This window comes from Pteropus vampyrus, unplaced genomic scaffold (assembly GCF_000151845.1).
Source record: "Pteropus vampyrus isolate Shadow unplaced genomic scaffold, Pvam_2.0 Scaffold80, whole genome shotgun sequence".
In the NCBI taxonomy this organism is placed as follows: Eukaryota; Metazoa; Chordata; class Mammalia; order Chiroptera; family Pteropodidae; genus Pteropus; species Pteropus vampyrus.
Window position 1 is genome coordinate 7,551,732 of NW_011888861.1, and position 23,786 is coordinate 7,575,517.

Here is a 23,786-nt window from a genome sequence, read left to right on the forward strand (position 1 = left end):
AAACAATATAAAGTTTATGTACATACAAGTAACAGAATATTCTAGCTTTTCATATCAGCACTTAATATTCTAATAGGTAATTCTAACCAAACAAATCTTATTCAATACTGGGTTTAATTTTAAAATATTTCCTCTTTAAAGTCATTGGTTTAAAATTTTTCTTTACTGTTAAATTCAATCACAACAACTAAAAGTATTGAAATATTTCTGAGCTTCACTATAACTACAATTGGCTTTTACGTTTTGTTTTTCTCATAACCAAATACACAAAAACATCAAATAGGCACAGTTCACCTTTCCTAGAGCAGGTTTTCCAAGTCATTCTTTATCATAAATCAACATGAAATCCAAGGTTCACTCTGAAAACTTTGTTCTTAGCTGCCTCCTAGAACCTCCAATGTATCCTAAATAGTTATCGTTTTCTTAATCAAAATGGAATTATTTAACATAATACCTAACATATATTGTGCCATGAAGATTCTGTTAATAAGCTGAGAAACTCTGCAACATTTATATAAAATTGGTACTGAAATGTCTTCATTCACATGAAAGCAAATGTACATTTAAAAGGTAAGTTTAAATGTACATTTAAGAAGTAAAATTTGTACTTGCCCTCCATCAAATATTTTAATTCTTCTTGGTTCACTTTTGATTAATGAATTTTCTTTATCTTGCTCACTGTTAATTTCAGAGGCATCTTTATTGCTGAATTCAACTACTGTGGATTTTTGATTACCTAATGCTCTCTGAAAGGAAAAAAAAAAAAGAGAAACTAATTTAATAAAACTGAAAACACAAACATGCTAATGTTTCACTTGGAAAATAAAACAAAGCAGAATACAGTGCATATAGTTAACTTCATAAAATGCATTTCAAGGAAGTAACAGGTTTAAAGGTCATTTGCTTTATCTCCCTGCTTATCTCTACCAAATCTGTCTAAACCACAGCAAACTGATAAATCTTATGCTATTTTAAAATCCCACCACAGTCTACTGACAACCCCAAATAAAAGCCTTCCAATCTCCCACACCCTGGTATTCTGTGAGTTTAACAGAAACTTTTTTTTAATAGACTAAGTATTTCTTCTAATATCTAACCAACCACTCATACTACAGTTTAAGTGTATCTCTTAAAATAATTTTTTCTCTTCAGATGGAAAATGTCTCATACTCCTGAGAAACACAATGAAATCTCCTTCAACTTCAGTGTACTGTAAAGTTAAAGCAAAAGCCCCATTTCCCAATATTTTATTCTCTCCTCCCATTACTTGAAACCATAATTATGTTCCTCTCTGTATCTTAATACTGAAAACTGTGAGACATAGATACAGGTCAACAGATTTTGGTGTGATAATAACTAAATCTCTAGAAAAGGTAATAAACATCGAAATGATAAGCAATATGTATTCTTCCATAGAAACATTATAGTAATACCACCTTAAGATTTTATACAACCACACCATTCACAAGTTTTCTCATTCCTCAGCCCATTCCATGCTCATATATCCTTGTGGGGCAGGCAGCACAGGTGGATCATACCCCAGTAAGGAAGGACACTCAGGTTATGCCATTTGTCCAAGGTCAAGTGTTAACAGAAAGGCTCAAAGTCTAGTCCTCTGGCCAAATCCGACACAAGGCACAACTTTTCTAATCAAGGGCCTCTTTGTTAAAAAACTCCTTTAAAAAATCATATCACTGTGTAGATAGCTATCATACTAGGATAACTTAATAATAGTAAGTGATGAGAGGGTGTGTGTATCATGGACAGAGGGCTTCTGTGACCTCGGAAAGAGTATCCTGGGAAGCCCCTGTAAAGCCAGGAGTAAAGAAAAGTTGCTGGTCTCAGTTTCTCAAAAAGGTAGTCTGACGATGTAATGACACTGACCCATGACAGGTAAAAACACAACTGTCTCTTTTTCTTTTCCTGGCAAACACATCAGGTTTCCCCACAACGTGGAATATATATACATACCTTTCCTTGACTTTGTACCTTTAACAGTAATCCTAGTTCTCATATTCTTTTCAATACCAAATCCCCACTTAGCTTTTGCTCACTTTCTTACTATCAAATTTGGTTTCCATTTATCGGTGACCAATGAACTAAATGCCAAAATCCTTATCATTTTCGTAGGTCTTTATATGCTAGACCACTCCATGGCACCGTATGTTGCCGATGCCTCATTTCTTTTACTTTAGCATTTATCTTTTTTTTTTTTTCCATTTTGAATTACATTAACATTTGGGTTGTGAGTTAAAAGTCAACCCAAGACCCAATCTTCCACAGCCACTTGCCCATATAACTTAAGTTTCCAGTGGTATTAGAACTGTTGAGTCCAGATCCCATCTTTATTTGACCTTTCTGCTCAAACAACCTTCCCTGAAATACCTTCTTACTTAATCTGTGTGATACCACTTTCTCATAGTTCCCCTACTTCCTCTATAGACAATCTTTCAGCTTATATGTGGATGTTCTTTATCTATTCAACCCTTTAAATAGTAGTGATTCCTGGGATCCATTTCAGGCCCTGGTGTCTTCTTTACACTCTCCCTGAGCAATCTCACTAATTACACCTATGCACTGAAGAAGCTCTACCATGTTCCACACCTGGGACTCTCTCCTAGCTTCATATCTAGATATACAGTTCTGGAGGCATTTCTGCCAAACACTTGGTACTGAAGGAAAGCCACTTTTCACAGGCACTTCAGAAATATACATACATTAAGTTGTTTAAATTCTCATGATCAGGTCTCATCTTCCAACATTCTGATTTAGTAGATCTAGAATACAGTCCAGGTATTTCAAAATTAAATTTTGAATTTAATTTTTGGATGCGCCTTCCTTCACTGAGAAAGTATTAATGGCCCTCCACCACCATGCATATTCTTTGTTTTTTTTTACCTACACTTCCAACTTTGAAGTATGTCAGTGTTTCAAACTTATAATACCTTCTAGCCATGAGACTCCTCAGATTTCTTTAAATGAACCAAGTTCTTTCTCATTTGCATGTCATTCATCAGACTACTAAAATTTTTCATTCTTGTTTGCCTAAAAAATAATCTCTCCCCTTTTTTTAAGACTCAGCTCAAGTATCAGCACTTTCAGATCCTCCTCAACCTACTGAGAATATCAGAGACTTTCTTCTTTTAAAGTTATATATACTTCTATTATAATACTGAACAGTGATCTTTCCTTATTGATAAGTACATATTGTTTATGAACCTGAATTACGTGCCTATGAATCTGCAGAGGACAAGGACTTAATCTATAACTCTGAAATCTATAATTCTGAATGTCCAGAGTTCAACGTGATACTCTTATCAATAAACCTACCTACATATTATTAATCACAAATATTTTTTATTTTATACAACACCTCTAATAAGACTGATTCCATAAATAACATAAAATTCTAGTTTTATGATCTTACTCCATAAATCTTGACCAAATCAACTTAATTATGAAGTATGAGTTAGTTATTTTAGGAACGTGATTCTCAGAACTACAGAATGGCTCTCTGCTTATTATTTCAAAATGACATATAACAATCTTCAGTTATTCACACCTCTGTTCCCCTGTATTAGTAAGGACAAAGCATAAACATAATCTCTTCTCACTTAGCAATAAAAACAAAATCTTAATATAAGAGAACAATGAAAGTAAAACCATGATTGTGCCATTAAGCAAAGATTTAAAATATTCAGCTGAGAAATACTCAGGGCAAGTTATTTTCAAAATGTTTCAAAACGGAATCACTGAAAGGACTCCAGCTAACCTCAGCAAACTTATCCTTTTTTTTCAAATAACTACAGTTACAAAGCACAATTTGCCATTACAACTTCCAACCAAAATACTTAAAAGGCATCAAGACATGTTAAAACTCATCTGCACAAACTATTTTTGAAGATAAATAATATTTCAAGTACCTTGCTTAAGTTGCTTTTCCACTTGCTTGAATAGACCAATAAATCTGATTTGGAATGGGTGGTTATTGCTTGACAATATAGTGATTTTCCAGTGTTTTGTTTTGAATTAAGGAGAGAAAGAGCAACTTTTGTAGGCAAACCAAGTGGATTTGGATTACTGGAGCTTACTGTCCAGTCAGTGTAGGCTGAAGTTTTCTGGTCATTCTGAGGCAAATGTAATGTTTTCTGTCTTAACAGACAACACCAAGTAAAGCTGGTTGTGGTCTTCAGGCTGGGGAGAGACAGCTGCCGTGTGTCGTCAGCATCTAACACTGAAAGAGCTGTGGTTATAGGTTGACTTTGTTCTTGGATGTTCACTTCGTCACCTTGATTTTTAACCTCTGGAGACTTCCTTTCTTGGTTATTATCTATACATTCTGAAGGAACTGGTGAATTTCTAACTGTAAGAGTTAGTGATGAGGATGACTTGATGTTTTCAAATTCCTGCAATTCTTTTATAGGTTCTACAACTACAGATTTAGAGTGTCTTGATGACAAATTATCAACAGGTAAAATATCTGTCAAATTCATAGCCTGGCTACTAATTTCAGGCTGAGAAAAAATATCCTGTTCCAATATCACACCTTCAAGGGGCTCTGTAGTACAAACCTGCCTCACTAAAACAGGTTTCTTCTGTTTATTAATGTCATTAGCTCTTGGATTCAGTGGTTCGAATGGTCTGATATCTGCTGCACAAATAGCTCCATTTTCATCTTTAGCTCGCTTTTGGTGCTTTTCCATGGCAATGTCTAAACTATTTGCTGGGGAAAGCATTCTTTTACTTGAAGCTGAAGATTCTTGCTGCGGGGAAAGTCTACCAACAGACATTTTCTGAGTTACAGGCAAGGATCTGGATAGAGAATTGTGGTCTATCTCTGAAAAAACATTTTCACAAACAAGTTCTTCCTCTGGGTTTGGCAAAGCATTCTGGTGAACTTTTTGCAATTTTGGCAGAGAATTTTGTTCTTTGCTGATTGGCACCTCACTATGTTTAGCCTGGCAAATTGGCTGATTGGACAGATCTTGGGTCACGAGTATTTGTGGCAGAGGTGTGACTGTGGCGAAGCAGTATGCTGGAATATTACTCTGCAGATGCATGGGCAGCGTAAATGATGATGTTGGCACCTTCTGCACCTGACCACTGAGCGGCCCAAGCTTCAGTGGTGGTGGAGGACATGAATTAGACATGGCATCTACTGATTTGGTTGGTAGTGCTAATGAAGTTGCACGATGGTCGGCCTCAACTGGCTCTGAAAGAACTTTCTTTGGAAAAGAATGAACAGGATTAGAAGAGCAAGACTGGCTTGAAGTAAAAACCTGACACTGAAGTTGGTATTTGGGAGCAAAGCAATCCTCACTTTTATTAGATTCACATAAATTGGGATTTGCTTCTGGTTTGATACTCTGTGTAGACACCTGCAGAGACATCTGCGTGTTTTGCTGGCTAAGGGGTGCATGGACGTGATTAAAAAAATTGATACCAAAAAGTTGATGAACAGGAAAGATGTTAGCAGAGCTGGAATTTGAAGTTTCTGTTTGTAGATTAACTTGAGTCTGGGAGTGCACAGTATTTGCAGGAAACTCAGCTAAAGATGTATTAGTGAGCTGAGGCCCCTGAAATGGTACAGCATTCACACCGGGAACGGCAATAGTTTGGAGGGATGATGAGTTTCCAGGAGAAAGATGACTATCTGGAGCTATGTTTAAAGATATCTGCCGTATTAGTGGGCCTCTCCTTCTTTCTAAGAGAGGCACGTGCCCAGTCATCCCCATGCCAGAAGGAGATGTTGGAGGCTGTAATTCAACAAGTGGCGTTGTCTGAGGTGAAGTTATGTTTCCACAGTCAAACGATTTACTTCTGAAATCAGAGACCTCCATCAAAGTTTGCATGCAGTTAATCTGTTCTGATGCAGCACGCCTCATTTCCCGGTGGGTTCCAGGTACATTAAGTGTATTAGAGCCAGCTGGAATCATGACAAACTCTGTTTTACTGAGAAAAGCAATTTTGGGGGGAGCCTCAGTTTTTGAAACATCTTCTACATCTAATGAAGCAGAGAAACTCGAAGTGTGAGATAAACTACTCTCCCTACTTAGACTCCTGGAGATGGTGGAATCAAAACTTGATTCAGTTGAAGAATGCTCTATCTCAGCAAGACGAAGCCTCTTCTTTTTGGGAGGTAGTTTCTCTGTCGGCAATTTTGACAAGGTCTCACTACGCTGAGGCCAACTGAACTTCTCTGACTTTTCTTGATCGAGGCCTTGGGCTTCAAGATCCTGATCTGGCTCTTCCGTGACCAGAATTTCTGGGACTTGGATATTGTGCTGCCGGACAAGTCTTGAGGGCAGTCCTAACACGTGTCGTTCATTTGAAAGCTTTCTTGAAACTTCCTGAAGTTCTCCTCGAAGAGTGTCTGATGGTACAGGCTGGTGAGGATGAGACGTGTTCCGAGAAGGGTGACTTTCCTCTTGGGAAATTCCCATTACTTTCAGGGACCCGGGCTTCCCTGTTCTACTTGGCTTCTGGAAACAAACTGGGGAGCCTCTTTCAAAAGACTCAAGCTTATCAAATGAACTGGGTCTGCTCAGTGAGTTTGTATGTTGGATGACTGAGATCCCAGTTCCATGTCTCTTCAACTCTATCTTGTCCTGGGCAGCTGAACTTATCTGTTGTTCCATGATGGTGGACAGCTTCGGATCCATGGTCTGGTCAGGAACTCTGGCAACAAGCTGAATCTGGGAGTTTTGCAACTGTATATTTCTATGATGCTGGTCACTTGTTAGGACATTATGTTTAGACAAACTGGAAGCAGAGCCCAAAGTATTCTGAAACTGGAGGCCTTCGGAGCTTTTTGGAGAAGCTCCACTTTCATTTTGCTGAAGTTCATCATCATCTCCAACACTCTTCATTTTCCTTCTTTTTCTTATCTGGGGTGTCTGTTCCCAGCCCCCTGTGGAACTACCAACTCTGTAATGTAGAATCTGAGGCTGTGTACTGCTAGGCACGGGGCTGTGTTCAGGTTCTCTCACAGCTACCTTTGTTTTTGGTCCATGTAGCTCTGAACAGTAAAATTTCTTATGATTTTCAAAATTTTCCAGTTTCCTGTACCTGTTTCTACAGGTTTCACACTCAAACATCGTCCCTCGCCCTTGATGAGACTTCTTTTTTTCTAAATGTGAACCTGGTAACAATGACTTGTTTCTTGCAGACACAGTGTCACTAGTGATACTGCATCCTTGATAGCTCTCATCCAAGGACTGTCCAGTACCGAGAACATGGTTTTCATTTGCTGAAGAGTCTTCCACTGCTGCCTGTCTGACAAGGGTACGAGGATGTCCACTTTGGGGCACAGAAGTGTTAGGTCCCGATACAAAGACATCATCATAGAAAGTGCCAATTTTGTCATCAAATGACTGACTTCCTCTCAGTGGATGAGGGGGAGGTATTATGTTTGCAGGTACTGCTGAATAACCTGTGGTAGGCATCGAATTACTTCTTGTAATGGGCAAACAGTCAAGGGACGGTACGGACAGAAGAAACACTTGTTTTGATTTCTCAGTAGGGGTAAAAGGGGACTTTGGTATATCAGAGCTTGAACTTGTTCTCCGTCCCACTGGTTTTAAATCAAATTGGAAAGAATCCTTAAATATGTATGATTTGGGGGAATCAATACTTCCTCGTCGTGAGAGAGAGGTTCTCCGTGGCTTTACACTATCCAGCTGTTTATCATCTACCAAGGCTTCGTTGTCGGAGATAAGCTTTGATATCCGTTCTTCAAGTGTTTTTGTTGCCAAAGGTGGACGCATCTGACCTGGTAAAAGCAATGCTTTTTCACCTGTTGGCAATGTAGAAGGTGCAGAAGGCCCATTAATCTTATTTGAGTCTTGTTCTATAGTGGGTAATGTTCTGGCAAAAGGAGTTGGTGGACTCACTGTTTGATCGGCACTTTCAGAACGTGAAAAGTAACCAGAATCTGTACTTCCTAAACTTCGAGGACTCAGAAGTTTTCCTTGTTGCTCTTGGGAGTAATCGGTAGCCTGCTGCCTTTGTAGCTGGGCATGTACTGTTCCTACATGAGATTCTTGTTTTCCCTCTGGCTGACTCACGTCCCCTTTCTGACGGGACTTTTCAATAGTCTCTAGGGAGGACGTCCAGGCTGAATGTGTCAGTACATTCGTTACCTGAAGATCCTTCTGTTTCTGTGCACTAGAAAGTTCAAGCTTAGAATCTGTAACCTTCGGGCTGTCAACTCTTAAAGGGGACACACTGACAGGGTGCACCACAACTTTTGGTAACTCTGTCACAGCTTGTGATTCTGAAGATTTCTCCTGTAATGAAAAGTCACCTACCACATGATTTGGATTGGTTGGAATGGAACTTGATTTTGGTAAAGTTTCAGAATTTGATATCATTTTCATTATTTGCACAGGCTGAAGGTCAACGGAGCCCAGGTCATTCTGTCTTTCGTCGGCAGCACTCTCGTCATCGCTCTCACCACTGTCTTCTACATCTGAATGAATAAGTGTTTTGGGGGACTCGTGTGACAAGAACAAACCACCAGCATCTGGCTGCAAGACGAGACCCAGTTTGATAGTATGTGCATGGGATTTTTTGTGCTTGTACAGATTACTTTTAGTCTTAAAGGAAAATCCGCAGGTCACACAGGGATAGGGTCGCTCTCCAGTGTGGGAGCGGATATGCTTTAAAAGCACACTTGGTTTTGCACAAGCTCTATTGCAATACTCACAAATATATTTTCCTTGTTTTTTTGGCTTCTGATCTTTCAGAAGAAGATTGCACATTTGCTCTACACTATGATTAACGACAGAGGCGACAGGAGTTGAATTATAAATTGGTGTTGAGGGTGACTGTATAGAATGGGCTGGACTTACTGACATGGGAGAAGCAGAATCCATTTGCTGGTTTTGAGGAGTAACCTGAGTTCTACTGGAAAGTGAAGTCAGACCTACAGATGATGTCACTGCTATATTATAAACCTGTTCAAGTTTGGTGTTCTCTTGATTTTGCAGATTCGTCAGTGATCCTGTGAAACCTGAACACACTGGAAGCTGTTGATTTTGTTGGTTAGATTTAGAAACAAAGTGTTCGTGTTGATTATATGAATGAGAAATTGACTGAACTGATGTTTGCTCACTCTTCTGAGCAGCAGACACATGTACTGTGTATGAGGTACAAGAAGACTGTGATTCAGCAACGAATTCTTGTGAAGTCTGATTTGGGGAATCCATTGAGTTGGTTTTTAATTGAGAAGGGGGTCGTACAGTTTTATTTGGTCTCAGTTTTTCTATCTTAACTGTACAAGGTGAGCCCTTTTGTGACAAGGTGCTCAGTTCTGGCTCCATTGCTTTCAGTAAGACATCAAATGCGGTATTTGTATACGAGGAGGAAACAGGACTACAGTTAGAGGAGATACATTCACTATGGTCAGTCCTGGTTTTACTTGAAACAGAACTAGAATCACATTTTCCATCTAAGAAATTTAACTTGGCGGGGTCAGAGCCTTCTGATCTCCATCTACGCAGTTCAGACGGATGCTGCAGACACAAGGGCTTCTTTGGGGAGACGGATTCTTCAGACTTAGAGGCTTCGGCAATTATCTCAGGTGTTTCTCCATTTTGTTTCGTAAACTGCTTCCCATTTTTTACAGGACTATGATTCTGTTTGTTGTGAGACTCTGAAGCACTCTGAAGAACAGTGAAAGATGACTCTTTCGTATTTTGTTTATGTTTTGCCTGAAGAGGATTTCTCAGTGGCGATTTTGGTATTTTTTTCAGGTGATTCTCTGCCACAATCTTTTTTCGTTTCACGCCTTTAAGTGATTCTGAAGTTCCTTTAATACCAGCCTCTAAGAGTTCTGTTAAAAAAAAAAAAAAAAAAAGTTGGTAAAATAGTACATATACCAACTATAATTTTTTTCTCTTAAATTAAGACTTATTATTATTGAGTGTGTTAAGACAACAGAACAAGGTAATTTAAGAAAAGTCTATTTAGGATAAAATTGCATTCTAACATTCTAAGACTGTTGCCAATCAAAAATCTATTGAAACAATCATACAAAGACCTTAGCGTACATTTCTAGAATGCTGTGTTCCTTTCTTAACTCCCTTCTCAACAAGATCTTAGAACCAGATCTTTCAAAACTAAGTAATCCTCCCCTTTCACCTTTATAGCTGAAGATTCTATCTACACAACACTCTGAGAGAGCTGGCCCACAAATAAGAAAAGTCAGCCTCTAGTGCAGGGTGTTTGATTGTTTTATCACATTTACTATATTTTAAAATAAACTTCTTGGCAAATTTCTAAATAATATTACTGCTCTAAAATATGCGATACTGATATTCTTATGAGAAAAGGGAGTACTGTATAATAATTTTTAGAGCAAAAATACCCCATATCTCAAAATAACCATATTAGCTTATAAAACCATGAAATAATTGCTTTATTAGCAATTATATCGATGAACAAAAATATATAAAAGTAAAATAAGCCACTTATTTGTGGCTTTTCACCAACAAAATTAAAACGTCATAATGTTGTAATGATCCTCAGTTAAAAAAAAAGTCACCAATTTAACTGAATAAAATATTCAATGGCTGTGTTTCTTTGTAATTAATGATAGATAGGTAGGTAGGTAGGCGGTAGATAGAAAGAACTTATTGCAGGAGAGAGGAGATGAAACTGACTCCATTTCTGGCTGTGCTGGAAATAAACTGGCATCTAAATGGTATCAACAACCCACAATCTCTGTCAAATACTGTATTACTGAGCAATAATTATTGGCCATTAATTTAGTTTGTTTCCATTTATTGGATGTTTGGGCATATAAAAAATTATTCAAGTATATATTACTTATTTGCAGAAGAGTCAAATACTCTAATTTCTCATTATTTTCAAGTAGCTGTTGTAATGCACATATTTGAAATTCATATTAGATCAAATGCCTATACCACAACCACTTCATGTTTACTGATAAAATTCACATAAAAAATATTCTAGTCATCTTGTGACAATTTATGTACTGTCATATGTTTAATGAAAAAAGTACTAATCTGATAAAGATACATTTACCAACAATAATCAGGCAAACAATATGTAAGGTAGTAGGGCGTGGGGTTGTCTCATAACTAAACTATTTGAGCTGAAGAATGTAACAGAAAAGAAGTCAGTATTGTTGCTACCTTTACAAAATGTTGTTGAGCAAATCCTTTATTCTTCAATCCACTAATTTATGAGATGCTGTTTTACCAGTGGTTTACCCTCTTATAGATCAATTTAACAAAGTCAGTATGTGTTTATATCTCTCATTAACTCTATCAAACAAATGAGCAAAAGGAAAAATGATAATCGTCCAGGGTGAGTAGTTTCCCTACTCACTTCCAAAAAGCTTGGAGGTGGGTTGAAGTAAAAGTTAAAGCCACTAAGCTGCAAAAAATAAGTAAAAAAAACAGAGAAGAGAAACCACTTGTTCAGGAGCAGCAGTTCCCAGCTTGGCACCTGTCTGAGTGGAACCAGCAGATCAGAGCGGGTGAGGGATGGGGCTGGGTGAAAAGGGGAAGGGATTAAGAAGTACAAACTGGCAGTTACAAAACAGTCATGAGGATAACTAAAGTACAACATAAGGAATATAGTAAATAATATTGTAATAACTATGTATGGTGTCAGACGGGTACTAGATTGATGTGATCACTTGATAAATTATATATATGTCTAATCACTATGTTGTACACCTAAAACTAATATAATATTGTATGCCAAATGTAGTTGAAAAAAAAAACTATCAAAAAAAAATAAAGAGAAAGAAAATGAAAGTGAAGTGAAACTAAAGGAATTACTAAACTTAAGATTTGTATTTCTTTATTATTCTTACTTATTTATTTTTGTTGGAACAAGGAGAAATTTTAATATATATTAGGATATTAGGTAATATTAAAATTATTAAATTTCCTTTAATTTTTAATTTTAATTAATTTCAAGTATACAGTACATTGGTTAGACATTTATATAGTTTATAAAACGATCTCCCTAATTGCTCCTTCTCTCCTCTAGTTTTCCATCTGGCCAATATGTTAATGCTAACTGCATTCCCTATGCCGTGCTCCCCATTCATGACCATCTATCAACTACTAATTTGTACTTCTTTAACCCTTCACCCCATTCTTGCTGCCCTCAAACCTCTATCCCCTCTGTCCATCACCAAAAAGGACTCTATATTTGTGAGTCAGTGTTTGATCAGTTTGTTCTTTTTGTTCCTTAGATTCTGCATAAAAGCAAAATCGTATGGTATTTATCTTCATCTGACTTATTTCACTCGCATAATAACCTCTAAGTCCATCCATATATCATTGCAAACGGTGGGAGTTCATTTTCTTAATGGCTGAGTAATATTCAATCATATATATGAACCATAACTTCTTTATGGTTCTTTATATAATCCGATCACCTGTTGATGGGCATTTAGGTTGCTTCCAAGATCCATATTTCTTTACTATTTCCCAAATTTTCCTCTGGAGGTAAGAATTTGAAAAAACATATTTTAAACAGATTTTTCAAATTTTTTGAACTGCACGTTTCAATTTTAAATGAACATTTGATTCATCTTTCTTTTGTCAAAGTTTATGACATTTACATTTATTTTTATAATTGTTTACTACTAGTTCTCCATTTGAATTTTAACACTTACCTGGTGCTAATACATGAATTTTTCTTCCTTCGAAACTTTGTATACCCCTGTGTACTCAGGCAATGATGCTCATATGGAGAAAACTGGTGCCAGCCTAATAGTTTCCCAACCTTGAGGTGACTTACTTTTTTTCTGCCCATATTATCTATAAAATTCTTTATTTTTGAGGTCTTTATAACTAGGAGTTAGCTCAAAGTTGATCAATGTACAAGTTTTAATATTTTTCCTAGAACACATTCTCTATAGGGAGATTAGTTTATTTCCGAAAATTTTTCTTTTATTATATCTTCAAATATATTTTCTGGTCAATTTTTTTTTACAGTGGGCTTCTTTATAGACATCAATTCTCTTCATGCTGTATCACCATTATGATAGTGTATATTGCTTTTATCTTTTTCTTTTTTGTTTTTGCTTTCCACAGAATTATCCTTTATGTGAATATTTTTCAGGCCATCAAGTTCCTTAATATTTCAAATTCATTTGTTAGTTTTGGGACTACTGTTGTTTTGTTCTCATTTTGTTCCCTTAGTTCCATATTTCCCATTTCATCTAATTTTACTGTTTCATATGTTTGAGCTCTTGCTAAATAAACTTATGATCTTGTTAAGTTCTATGCTTAAAAAACACTTCTGTTTCTAAGGTAATATTTTCTTTAAGGCTGAGTTTTTGGTTTGTCTTTTCATGTTTTCTCTGCTTTCTGTTGCCTGGTGGCATTCAACTGTTCCTAAAAGTCTTTTTCTAAGTTGTGTTCATTCTTCTAAGATTCTTTTGGATCCCCTTTAACAGGGTTCACTCTCCTTCAGGTCTAAAGCCCATTCCATCATGGGTGGGGATGACTCTGGATATGGAATCAGTTTGTAAATTCAAGGCCTTGTTGTTCGGAAGTAGGGAGAGGGAGAGGGACACACACACACACACACACACAGAGAGGACACCAGGCACATAGATGAATAATACTGCACTATCATTCTAGAGGTTGACTTGAAGCAAGTTGCATACCTCACTGCTGACTGTCAGTCGTCTTCATTGGCTCTCAAGATTTGGGACTGGGGTGCACAGAGCGGGAAGCTAAACTATCTGGCTACGTATCAGTGACTGTAGTGTCCTCTTGGGAACCAATGCCTTGGATTATGAGGTGGCAGACTCTTGGGTCTTCAGAGAATGATACACCTGGAGTAGTATTTTAAACTCATCTTAATCTTCTTAATTTCAAATCTAACTATTAAAGACTGACTGGAGTTATTTTCTCCTGCCCCCTTATCTACAGAAAAAAGTACAATCATTAAACATTGTGGCTATTATCTAAATCTATCATAGAGATACCATAGGTCACAGAGTTAAGAGATAGTACAGATTAGAATGCCTCAAAGCAGAAAATACAGCTGGGAATGGAGGTGATTGGAGAGCAGCTATTTACCATCAGCACATATGCATTTTGATAATTTTCAAGGCACTCTGTTGTTGTGTTAAACTAAATTGAAAATTAGAGGAAGCAGAGAGAAAGACAGATCATACAACAAGTGACAGAAGATAGCCCAAGAATGGTGCCTGTTTAATATGCTCACTCCTCCATCAACCACTACACAGGCCCACTCTCTGCCTTAGAGAATGGACACTGCTATATATTTACCAGCTTATGATTCTACAGCTGCTCAGTTTTTGTTTGTTTGTTTTTACCAACATTAGGGTTGGACATGCTTGGTGCACATAGCCCTCTTTGTGTGAAAGATGAAACACAATTCTCTTTCCTTATGCAGCAAGAACATACAGGAAAGTGGATGAGAAAGGCTCAAAAACAGGAGTCAACTAACTGCTAAAAATTATACTCTTGTCAGTCTGCTACTAGAAATGGCTGACAATCAGGCAGAAGCTCTGAGACATCACCATGTTAGAAATCCAAACAGGAATTCATTTAACAGACACAAATCACATTCAAGAGAGGAACAAAAACTGACATTGTTGCCACTGTCAGAGTCTTTTGACTCACTGGGCTTCATAAAAAAAGCCAGAGTTCTCCATCATGTCGACAGCAGTCAAAAGCTTGGAAAAGATAACAGAGGCCACTTGATTGGAGAAAGGTGACTGGAGAAAGGTTAGGGAAATATGAGCTAAACTTCCTAGGTTCTCTGTCTCTAAGGCACTGGCACTTCATTTTTTCAGGCATAAACCTAATCATTATTAGAGCTCCTATAATTTTAGAGAGGAGCACCAAGAAATTTAGAATAGCACCCCCAGCTGGTTTCCAGGATTACTTCTGGAGAGCAACAGATTAAAAACAAGCAAATTGGCTCAGGAGAACATCTGAGTTGCCAGTTAAGTGTGACTAAGAATACTGTCGAAGTCAGTAGTAGGCATGGCAAACTACAACCTACTAGTGTGTTTAAAATCCTGTTTTGATTGAAGGTGAATCTGTTTTTCAGCTTTACTTAGAGATACTTTAGAGTGAAAGATTTAGATCTCTTTTGGGTCTTAGGGACATAAGTGCTACCTGCTTTCTAATAATTGAAAGCATGTTGGGTCAGAGTCAAAAGATGAGAGGCAAAGAGACCATTCAGAAGGCCTGTCAGTAGCTCAGTAAGAGTTAAAATGCTACCCTGAACTCAGGTAGTGACAGTGGGCTTCTTGGATGATTCAAAGGAGTAAAGCCTGAGGAAGGTTTGCCAGAGATTTTCCCATCTTTATCAGCAGGACTGAACTAGTTTGAAACGGAATAAAAATCAACTCGTTATCCATTCCACCAAATCTTAAGCTTTACATACATGCGTAGAATTATAAATTATAGCTACAAATCCAGGACTAAAAACAATTTTTTTTTGAAGTCATTACTTTATGATCACTAAAAACTGGAAGCAACGAAGATGAAGATGATCTTCAACAGGGAATGACTAAAGTGTGGTAATCCATAAAACAAAACAAGTCAGTGATAAAAAGGCATAAGCTGTTGATCCGCTTGGTGCAGGTATGAGCTTAGATGCACTTTGCTAAATCAAAGAAGCCAGACCTGTATATGATTCACTCATAGGACATTCTGGAAAAAGCAAACCAAGGGGTGGGGGAGAAGCAGTAGTCGCCAAGGACCGATAGCGTGGGACAATCGGGCCACCAAGAGGCACTTTAAGGTGAAGGTGCAGTAGACATGAGAACCCAAAGATGGAACATTAATGTATGCAAACTGGAAAAAAAAAAAGAAAATAAAAAATTCATATTTGCATTTCATTGTATGTAGACCATATACTCAAAAAGTTTAAACCCTGAGGTACCCTGAAGACTTAACTGATATTTGGCTGATTTTTTTTTTCTTTTCTGTAAAGTTTAATTATGGTTCAGAAAAAAATGAGTGAATAACTTTCTCCTTAAAGATACTTTGACTCTGTGTAGCCTGCAGTTATTTGGGGGTTGGTAAGTTATATTACTCTATTTTCTATTCTGAGAAGCACAAAAGGTCTCACTTCTAGTCTAATTAGAGATACACATGTCCACAGGGCTGATGATAAACACAGCAAGAAAGGCAAATGAGGTAAAGACATGGGCGTGCTCCAGGCTCTAAGGGAACATCTTAGAAATAGCCACTGTAGCAACAAGGACCATTGGGCATCTCTGTCTCCTGCTCCATGTTAAGGGTACATGTAAGCTCAATGTAACTGAGCCACACCTGTTCTGTCGTCAGGGTTTGTCAGGAAAAACGAAAACAACACTCAGTTGTCCCCTTTCCCAGGCAGCAAGCCTTGTTACACATGCTCTTGGCTTATTCCATGTACAATATCATGTGTATCCCATTAGAAATTTTCAATAGGGAAATGGTTAGGCTAATTATAGCATATTCATTTAACATAACCTTATACATCCATTTAAAATAATTACAAAGATTACATAGCAATATGAAAATTATGACATATTAAAACCACTTGCATATTCTTTTGTTTCCCTAGAAAGAAATCTGAGCTAGAGGCATAGATCTAGGACTAGAGAGGTCACAGTGAGAGCTGTTTTTGTAAAAGTCAGAAAATCAGAAAGACTATGTAGTAGAGAGAGAAGTCTGCCGTCAGAAGCTTGGTTAATCACTATATTTTAGAGTGAGCTAGAAATGAAAAGATAAGACAAAACATGGGATAGTGAAGTCTCCAGGAAGTCAGGAACTTATAAGATGGAAGATGTGGCCAATGCTATTAAATATTACATTTGGATAAACAGAACTAAATAAGAAGGTGCTGGGTTGGATGGTCACGAGAACATCATTATCTCAGAAAGTACTTCTCAGCTGGGTCCTGGGGGGTGAAGGTTATGTTACAAAAGGGTAAGAGGTTGGGGTGGGGCGTGGTGAAGCATAAAAGTCAGCAAATACAGACCATATTCTAAGAATTTGGCAATGAAGGAAAAGAACAGGGCAGTAAATCAATATCAGGTGAGGTTGAGGAAACATATCTTTAGGATAAGGGGATGGGAGTTAAGTGTGCTTATAAACAGGAAGTAAAAGTCAGCAGAGAAAGAGACTGAAAATACAAGACAGAAAGAAAAAAAAAACTGTCAGGCTTCTGACATACCAAACTATAAAAATAAGCATTTTTTAAACTGCTAAGTTTACAGTAATTGTTACACAGTAATAGAAAACTAATACTAGTAACCACAGGTCACAGGTGACTATTTAATTTAAAAACAAAGTCTGCTGCTCAAAAAGGTTAAAAGGACATATAAAATGTCTGACCACAACAAAAAGAAATATGAAAAAAAAAAAACCCCACAAACATACACACACACACACACACACACACACACGCACACACACACACACAGAAAGCTATCTGGAAAATCCTCAAATATGGGAAAAATAAACAACGTATTTCTAAATAGCCTAGAGGTCAAAGAGGAGTCACACAGAAATGAGTAAAATAAAAACAAAACTTTATGAACTTAGAAAACATGATAAAAATATTTACCATACCAATGATATTCAACACTCAAATCAAACATTAGAGAAAGCTCCTCTGAAGTCTGAGAAAATGAAAGGATTCTTACAATAATCGCTATGACTTTTTAATCACTTCTCTAGATGATCTAGTTACTGCAGCTAAAAAAATGAAATACAGCTGATGGTAAGGAAGAAAATAGCATTATTTACTGATAAAACAGAAAACCCAAGAGAAATAATTGAAAATCTACTTTATCTAATAAGAGTTCAATAAGGTAGCTGCCTACCAAAAACATACAATTATCAATTTTCACTTATACCTAAAATAATTAGAAAACATAATGGAAAAAAAGTATTTTTTGTAACAGCAAAAATTTTTTTAAATGCCTAGAAATAAATTTAATACAAGGTATTCAAAACATAAAGAGAATTAAAGTTTCAGGTATGATTACAAAAAAAAAGGCTTACAAAATGAAGAAACACACTATGTTTCTGAGAATCAATATTTTGAAGATATCAATTCACTTATTGTAAAATTTCTAAATTTTATATAATTTCAAACCATAAAAAATACTTTTTAAAAATGTGACATGACTCCAATCTTCATTTGAGAGAAAAAATATTCTAAATTAAACAATAAAATTCTTAATAAGGATTATATAATGAAAGACATTGAGTGCTTAAACACTCCCTGATTTATATATATAAAAAAGACTACATAAAAAAGGGGCATATTTCAAAATCTTTTAAAGGATAATATAGTTTTTAAATATGCAATGCTGATTTCACACGAGGTGAAAAATTAAGGTACATTTTAAGTAGAACCACTGTATTCCAAAATAAGTCCAACGATTACATGTAAGTAATAAAATCATGTAAATAATGAGAAAAATATGAATATTTAGCTAATCTTGAGAGTGGAACAGCTGAAAACGATAGTGAATTGGGTAGGAGATGCATTAATAGAAACGAAGTCCTAGGAGGTGACAGGGTGCAAATTCCAGAAGCAATGTTGTGAAACAAAGAGAATAAACTGCAGTGGGTTGAAATTGGAAGCTCAGAAGGAGAGAAGACAAAGAATGGGTCTGAAGCAAGATTTAAGGTCTAAAAATTTTCAAAAACTAACAAAACACATTAATCTACACATTCGAGTGCTATAAACCACAAGCAAGATAAATACAGAGGAACCACACCTATACACATCACTGTTAAACTGTCAAAATCAGACACAAGACAAAAATTATAAAAGTACCAGAAAAATATATTTATAATAAAAAGATATTACTGTCAAATGAGCAATTACACCTACAAATGATAGCTCAACAGCAACAAAGCGCTCAAGGAAATCAACAGCCAAGATAGAATTCTTTGCTTCTAAAACACTCAACAAAAGTGTTTTTCAAGAATAAAAAGAAATATTTTTTAATAAACAATACTTGAAATTGTCACAACAGACCTGCTCTAATGGAAAACTAAAGACTTTTCTCCAAGTAAAATAAAATTATCCCAGACAGGAAACTAGAGCTATAAGACGAAATGACAGCCAAAAAAAGTGATTATGAGGATAAATCTAAATGAGTAGCAACTGTATGAAAAATAACAAAGCATATGGAATACAAAAATCATAATTAAGAGCATGTAAATGGATAAGACCATAAAAGAGGGAAGAACAAATGCTATGATGAAGATCTCTGAGAACTTGCAGTTAGTACACTGTACAACAGCAACCTCTGAGAGCATCACTGTACCTCATTAAAAGTGTATCAAGAGAAGATCCGAGTGGTTCTTGGGGCACTAAGTGAAATATAAGTATGACTAATCAATTTAGATTCAACAGCCTTGTTAATATTCCTAGTGGAAGAATATACTGAAAACCCATCAGAACACAGCAGCTATTTTAAATAAGAACCTTAGTCCTGAAAAGAAAAGCAAGAATAGAATATAACTGAAATTTGAAATCAACTCTCACCAAAGACCATTTTAAAGGTTTAAAAATGCAAGATACAACATTAAACATTTATAATATAATAGGCAACAAAATACATTCAGAAACAAAAACAATTATGGGGTAGGGAAGGGAATCTGAGCTCACCTTTAACAGGCTAAGATTAGCTAAAGTCAGTAAACAAAAAGAAAATGTAGTAGGATAAAGACAAATTAAAATTTACACCTTACAAAACCTTTATTAAAATAAAAAATTCATAAAGTTTCAAAAAAATTTTAAAACATTATGGAATTAGAGTATAAAAATGGTACAGGAGATCTCCACCTGTCATCTAAAATTCTGTATTTTTAAATTACCATGTGCTGGTGGTATTATTCTCATATAAATAAACGTGTAATTAAAAAATGGACAGAGGACCTGAAAAAAACACCACTCAAGAAGACATACAAATGGCCAACAGACATATGAAAAGATACTCAACTTCACTAGCTATTAGGGAAATGCAAATCAAAACCACCATGAGACACCACCTCACACCTGTAAGAATGGCTCTTATCAACAAAACAAGTAATAACAAGTGTTGGAGAGGTTGTGGAGGAAAAGAAAACCTCATATACTGCTGGTAAGTATGTAAACTGGTACAGTCACTATGGAAAATCATTTGGAGGCTCCTCAAAAAATTAAGAATAGAATCACCATATGACCCAGCAATCCCTCTTATGGGTATCTACCCCCCAAATTTGAGGGCATTTATATCTGTAAAGACATATGCACCCTGATGTTCACTGCAGCATAATTCATAGCGGCCAAGACATGGAAACAACTGAAGAGTCCCTCCAAAGACGACTGGACAAAGAAAATGTGGTACCCATATACAATGGAATATTACTCAGCCACAAGAAGAGATGAAATACTGCCATCTGTGACAACATGGATAAATCTTGAGATAATCATGCTAAGCAAAATAAGTCAGATGGAAGGGGTTGATAACCATATGATTTCACTTATATGTAAGATATAAAACTGAAAGCAACAAACAAACAAGACAAACAAAAACTCATAGGCACAGACAACAGTTCAGTGGTTACCAGAGGGAACATGGGAGGAGGAGGGAAATAAAGGTAAAGGGGGTCAAATATATGGCGACAGAAGGAGATCTGACTTTAGGTGATAACACACAATGCAATATATGGATGATGTATTATTAAATTGTACATTGGAAACCTATATAATTTTATTCACCAATGTCACCCTAATAAATTGAAGAAGAAAAAAAAAAGCAAAACGATAGCTACAAGATATTTGCAACTTAACTGGAAATATACAATGGGAATTATGAATCCAGTCTTTCTAAAGTATGTACATTCTGGCACAGAACTTTTTTTTTAATTTAGGGAGAAAATAAAAGTAAATGTGTGAAAAAAATGCTCAACAAAAAAGCAGATCACTTAGCAAAATAAGAAACTAACAAATAACTCTTATTTAACAATAATTGAAAATAACAGATCAAAATCTAGCAGATATAAACAAAATAGTACTCAATTTGTGTAATTAGTCAAATTAATACTCTAGAATTTCTATAGATGAAAGAAAATTTGCTAAGTAGTCAATATATGATTTCAGAGAAATAGACTACAGAAATATAGAAAAATAAAATCCAAACAAAAATAAAATCAGATATAAATCAAATTGAAAATTTCAAAAAGTAAAATAGATAAAACTTGTCTTTGAAGAGTTTAATTGCAACAGTACTAGAACAAAATGGCTAAACCAGTATTTCAGCATTCTTTTCTATAATACTAAATACTACATAGCCAGGATTAACACTTGTATTTAAACTTTAGTGAAACTAAATTTTTAATACTCTTCTAACAATTTAAAATGTAAACATTTTATTTGATGTTTTGTAAAATAAGTTTATAAAATAGTTAATATAATTCTGATGTATTCTATGTATTAGAATATTAAAAAAAACATTATTTAAAATAAACTGAACACTATTAAAATAAAGAACATTAAACTGGGGTTCTAGATTAAACACAGCAAAATGAAAGCCATCCCTAGATCTCTCCCCTTGAAACAACAAAAACATAACATCTAAAACTCAACAAAAAACACCCAAACTGCACACCAGCACATCTGAGCATGGGATCTGTGCATAAGAGCTACCACAGGTCAGAATCCGGGACTGGGAGAAATAAAGAAGCTTCCTCCTGCAGCCACCACAGCTACCTGTGGGAGAGGGGGAGGGGAGAAGATGCAGTGACTTCCCTAACAGCCCTGCCTTGGACAGCTGTGAGCTCCATGCAGCTGGCAGCAGTGCCCAGTCATCAGGGCAGAAGACTGAGAAATGGAGATGGCAGAGAAACACCAGTTGATTTTTAATGGCCGAGTGGGCAAAACCGAGGCTGAGCCGCAGACCCCATCTCCCCAATCTACAGAGCCCCACCCCCCATATCCTCCAAGATGGAATGCCACAGAGTCCCAGGAGAATCTGAGAAAATGCTATTGAAACTGTCCCTAACACTGACAGGAACTGAGACTGAGGGTAGTGGGTGTGATTAAACATCTGTAAGAAAAAAAAAAAAAAGACATTATTAAGAATTTATATAAAGCAGAGATCCAAGAGCTTAGATGCCACCTACTGGAAACCAAAATAAAAACACCTTCTTTGCAAAAGGCTAGGGACCATTATTACATAATAAATCTTCTTTCTGAGGAGAGGAGAAGGGAAGCAGAATACACTTCCATTAATGCCCAGGCAGAGAAACAGTCCCTTAAACACCAGGAACAACCAAGGTGACAAGGCAGCTCGGAAAGAAAGAGAAAAATCTCCAGAAAATAAGCTTACAAACATAGAAATATACGACTTAAATGACAGAGAATTCAGGATGGTACTTCTGAAAAAAGTCAATGAGATCCGAAACGACTCATATCAACAATTTCAGGAATTGAAAAAACAACTAGATGAGCAGAATCAGTTCTTTAGCAAGGAGATTGTAACTCTCAAAAAGAACCGAATAGATCTTCTGGAGATAAATAACACATTGCAAGAGTTGAAAAATGAAATAACAAGCTTGGGAAACACAGTCGACCAAATGGAGGAAAGGATTCGTGATCTTAAAGACGGAAATCTAGAAATAAATCAGAAGGAAGAAGAGAGAAAGCAAAGAATGAAAAATAATGAAAGAGAAATACAAGAACTAACTGATACCATCAGGAGAGGAAACATAAGAATAATGGAAATTCTCGAAGGGGAAGAAAAGGAGCAGGGATTAGAAAGCATTTTCAGACAGTAAGTTGATGAAAATTTCCCAAATCTAAGGAATAAGCTGGAGCTTGGAATTCAAGAAGTCAATAGAACATCCAATTATCTCAACCCAAAAAGACCTTCACCAAGACACATTGTATTAAAATTATCAAAAATCAATGACAAAGAATTCTCAGGGCAGCCGGGGAAAAGAAGAAGGTAACTTATAAAGGAAACCCATTAGATTATTGTCGGACTTCTCAGCACAAACTTTACAAGCCAGAAAGGAATGGAATGAAATATTCAAACTATTATATGAAAGGAACTACCAGCCAAGAATAATGTGTCCAGCTAAGCTCTCCTTTAGATATGAAGGAGAAATTAAAACCTTTCCAGAAACAAAAATTGACAGAATTCTCCACTACGAGGCCTATACTACAGGAAATACTCTAAGGGGTCAGCTCACCTAAAACAAAATGAAAAAAACAAAACAAAAAACTAAAAAAAAAAAAAAAAACAACAAAAAACATAATTAGGAGTAAGGGGACTAGCAGGCTGATAAAAGCAGAGTGCAACCCTTACTAGGAACAGGGCATTATAAGCTTAAAATAAGAAGAGATTTGCTATAGCAAGATAGTAATGAATGATTAACATACATAAGAATAAATTGAAACAAAAATGACTGAAAAGGGGAGGATTCAAAGATCCAAATTCACAAAGGGGAATGGAGATAAGACATGCGCAGAAGAAAAGGGACGACTGTGTATATATATATATATAATTATCCTCTTCATATTTGTAATGGTAACCACATGCCAAAGCTTCAGAATTGAAGTATATAATAAAAAACAAGAAGGACCAGAGCGAAAACCCACAAAAGCCAACCAAAATAAAGAAAACAGAAACACAAGGACAAAGAAGCAATGGAAACAGAGCTACCAGAAAGCAAAAGATAAAATGGCTATAAGAAGACCTCATATTTCAATAATCACCCTAAATGTAAATGGACTGAACTCACCAATAA

General features: G+C 36.1%; 1 protein-coding gene across 6 annotated transcripts in view; it reads right to left on the reverse strand.

Annotated features, from left to right (window-relative positions):
- HIVEP1 (human immunodeficiency virus type I enhancer binding protein 1) overlaps window positions 1–23,786 on the reverse strand; it is a 141,337-nt gene that overhangs the window by 30,021 nt on the left and 87,530 nt on the right. For all 6 annotated transcript variants that reach the window (XM_023532271.1, XM_011362894.2, XM_023532270.1 and 3 more), the window contains exons 4-5: window positions 3,924–9,835; window positions 613–746 (exon numbers count right to left, since the gene is read on the reverse strand). In XM_023532271.1, the coding sequence (XP_023388039.1) occupies window positions 613–746; window positions 3,924–9,835 (6,046 nt within the window). The remainder of the gene's footprint in view (window positions 1–612; window positions 747–3,923; window positions 9,836–23,786) is intronic.